At 57.4% G+C, this 1,863-nt stretch overlaps 1 protein-coding gene across 4 annotated transcripts in view; it reads right to left on the minus strand.

Moving 5' to 3' along the window:
- The window catches only part of ZNF7 (zinc finger protein 7), a 15,260-nt gene that overhangs the window by 12,894 nt on the left and 503 nt on the right, over nt 1-1,863 (minus strand). For 2 of the 4 annotated variants that reach the window (XM_014593248.2, XM_014593247.2), the window contains exons 2-3: nt 1,314-1,618; nt 822-979 (exon numbers count right to left, since the gene is read on the minus strand). In XM_014593248.2, coding sequence (XP_014448734.1) covers nt 822-979; nt 1,314-1,525 — 370 coding nt within the window. In that variant the 5' untranslated portion in view covers nt 1,526-1,618. The remainder of the gene's footprint in view (nt 1-821; nt 980-1,313; nt 1,619-1,863) is intronic. The other 2 variants (XM_014593249.2, XM_014593250.2) reach the window with 2 other exon arrangements.

Below are 1,863 nucleotides of genomic sequence, written 5' to 3' on the forward strand. Positions count from 1 at the left end.
CTACACCCACCTACCTCACTCCTGTCCCCCAGCCAGACACTTGTCTTGAGGGCCCAGGATGCTCATGTCCTGAGGGGTGGAGACCACACAGGGCAAGTAGCAGAAGGGTCATTAACAGCGAGAGGCACAGCAAGGAGAAAGTTAGCCGTGCTGCAAGCTGAGGACCAGCAGCTGGCAGAATAGTTAAGTCGCTGGACTCCTACGTAGTTGATCCCGGTTCAAGTCCCTTAAAACTCACACTGGACGTGTGTGCATGCATGCACAAAATCCTGAGAGGAGAAGGGAGGAGGAGGGATTGTGGTGTGGCCATCCTCCCGGGGTGGGGGTGACTTCTCACTTTCTGTCTCTGGTGAGCACATGTGCCCTATAGCAAAAATCTCTATTAAAAAAAAAAAATGCGACAGGGCACATCTTGGGAGAACACAAACACAGACAGATGCGAAACATGTGGGGAGCTGCCTGTGGTGGTAGTGGGGACAGGAAAGAGACTGATGGCAGGACAGGTGGATGACGAGAAAGCAGCCCTGCTGCATCTGTAGGGTGGTGGGTCCCGAAGGCATTGCTGCTGCACCACCCTGCTCTGGTTATACAACCGTTTCCTTGGACCCTCCAAGCTAACAGTTGTTCCTTTTTAATCTGCGCTATTTCAAGCATGAATCCTATTACTCATAAACTAATTTAATAGCCAGGCTTGCTCACAGGTCCCAGTCCCACCTGGCCATGGGAGCCTGAAAGTTGGATGTCTACACCCCCAGCCTCTTGGGGAGCCTGGTGGGGCAAGTGCTGACTGCCGACGCAGGGGTGCCGAGGGGCAGCCTCACCTAGTCCAGCCACGCTGCTGTGGTTCTCCAGCATCACCTCCCGGTACAGGGCCCTCTGGCCAGGGTCCAGACACTGCCACTCTTCCCGGGAGAAGTGCACAGCCACATCACCAAATGTCACCGCCTCCTGAAAGAACACACACCAGCACCCCAGGATCCTTGGGTGCCAGCCCCATTCTGGCACTGCCTCAGCCAGTGTCCATGGGACTGGGCACCTCTGGCTGTGACGTTGTGAGGTGGGTAACTCAGTGGAAGGACAGGGGCCCAGACAGTGATTTTAAAACCCACCCATAAGAGCCTCAGTCAGGCCCTGGTCTGGGCAAGAGTTTGCTCAATACCTTGGGGATGAGAGCAAAGGGGCCTTCCTGAGCCTGACAAGGACCAGTGAGGCCAAGAGAGGGTCCGAGTCCAGGCCAGTGGGCAGGGCAGATGTCAAGAGGAGGTAGAGGCTTCACAGAGCTAGTGAAAGAACAGAGCAGTCAGGCTTCCTACCATGAGGCTGCGTGGCTGGGCATCCACACGTCCTGGCTGAGTAACCTGCTGGCAATTAGGAAGTGGTCAAAGGCGGAGGCTGGAACTCCCAACTTCCAGGCTGGCAAGGGGGTAATGTGTTTCCTGCTCCTTTTCCTCCAACCCAGGCGTTCTCTAGCTGGGAGATGGGCTGAGCTGAAGCAGCGTGGCTCCTGACTGCGTATGCAGCGCATGTGACACGCATGAGTGGCACCCACAGGCCGGCGCTGGCGTTCAGCTTGTGACCGGAACGCAACTGCGAGCACACACGGCTCTGCCTCCCTGAGCTGCAGTGGGGAGTGACAGGGACACAAGGTCACCACCACGGTAGTGCTGGAGTACAAACCGTGAAAACGCTCAGACTAGAAAACCTTGTCTTAGTCTGCTGGGTCACTTCCCCTGGGACCCGGCCAAGGCGACTGAGGTGGGGACGGTACTCCGGCAAGAGTGGCACGTGCAAACGGCGAGGCAGGAAGGAGTGGGACGGAACGAGCCAGTGGTGAACCTCAGCGGCGGGGGGGGGGGGGGGGGG

Source organism: Tupaia chinensis, unplaced genomic scaffold, assembly GCF_000334495.1.
Source record: "Tupaia chinensis unplaced genomic scaffold, TupChi_1.0 Scaffold140061_1, whole genome shotgun sequence".
Taxonomy (NCBI): Eukaryota; Metazoa; Chordata; class Mammalia; order Scandentia; family Tupaiidae; genus Tupaia; species Tupaia belangeri.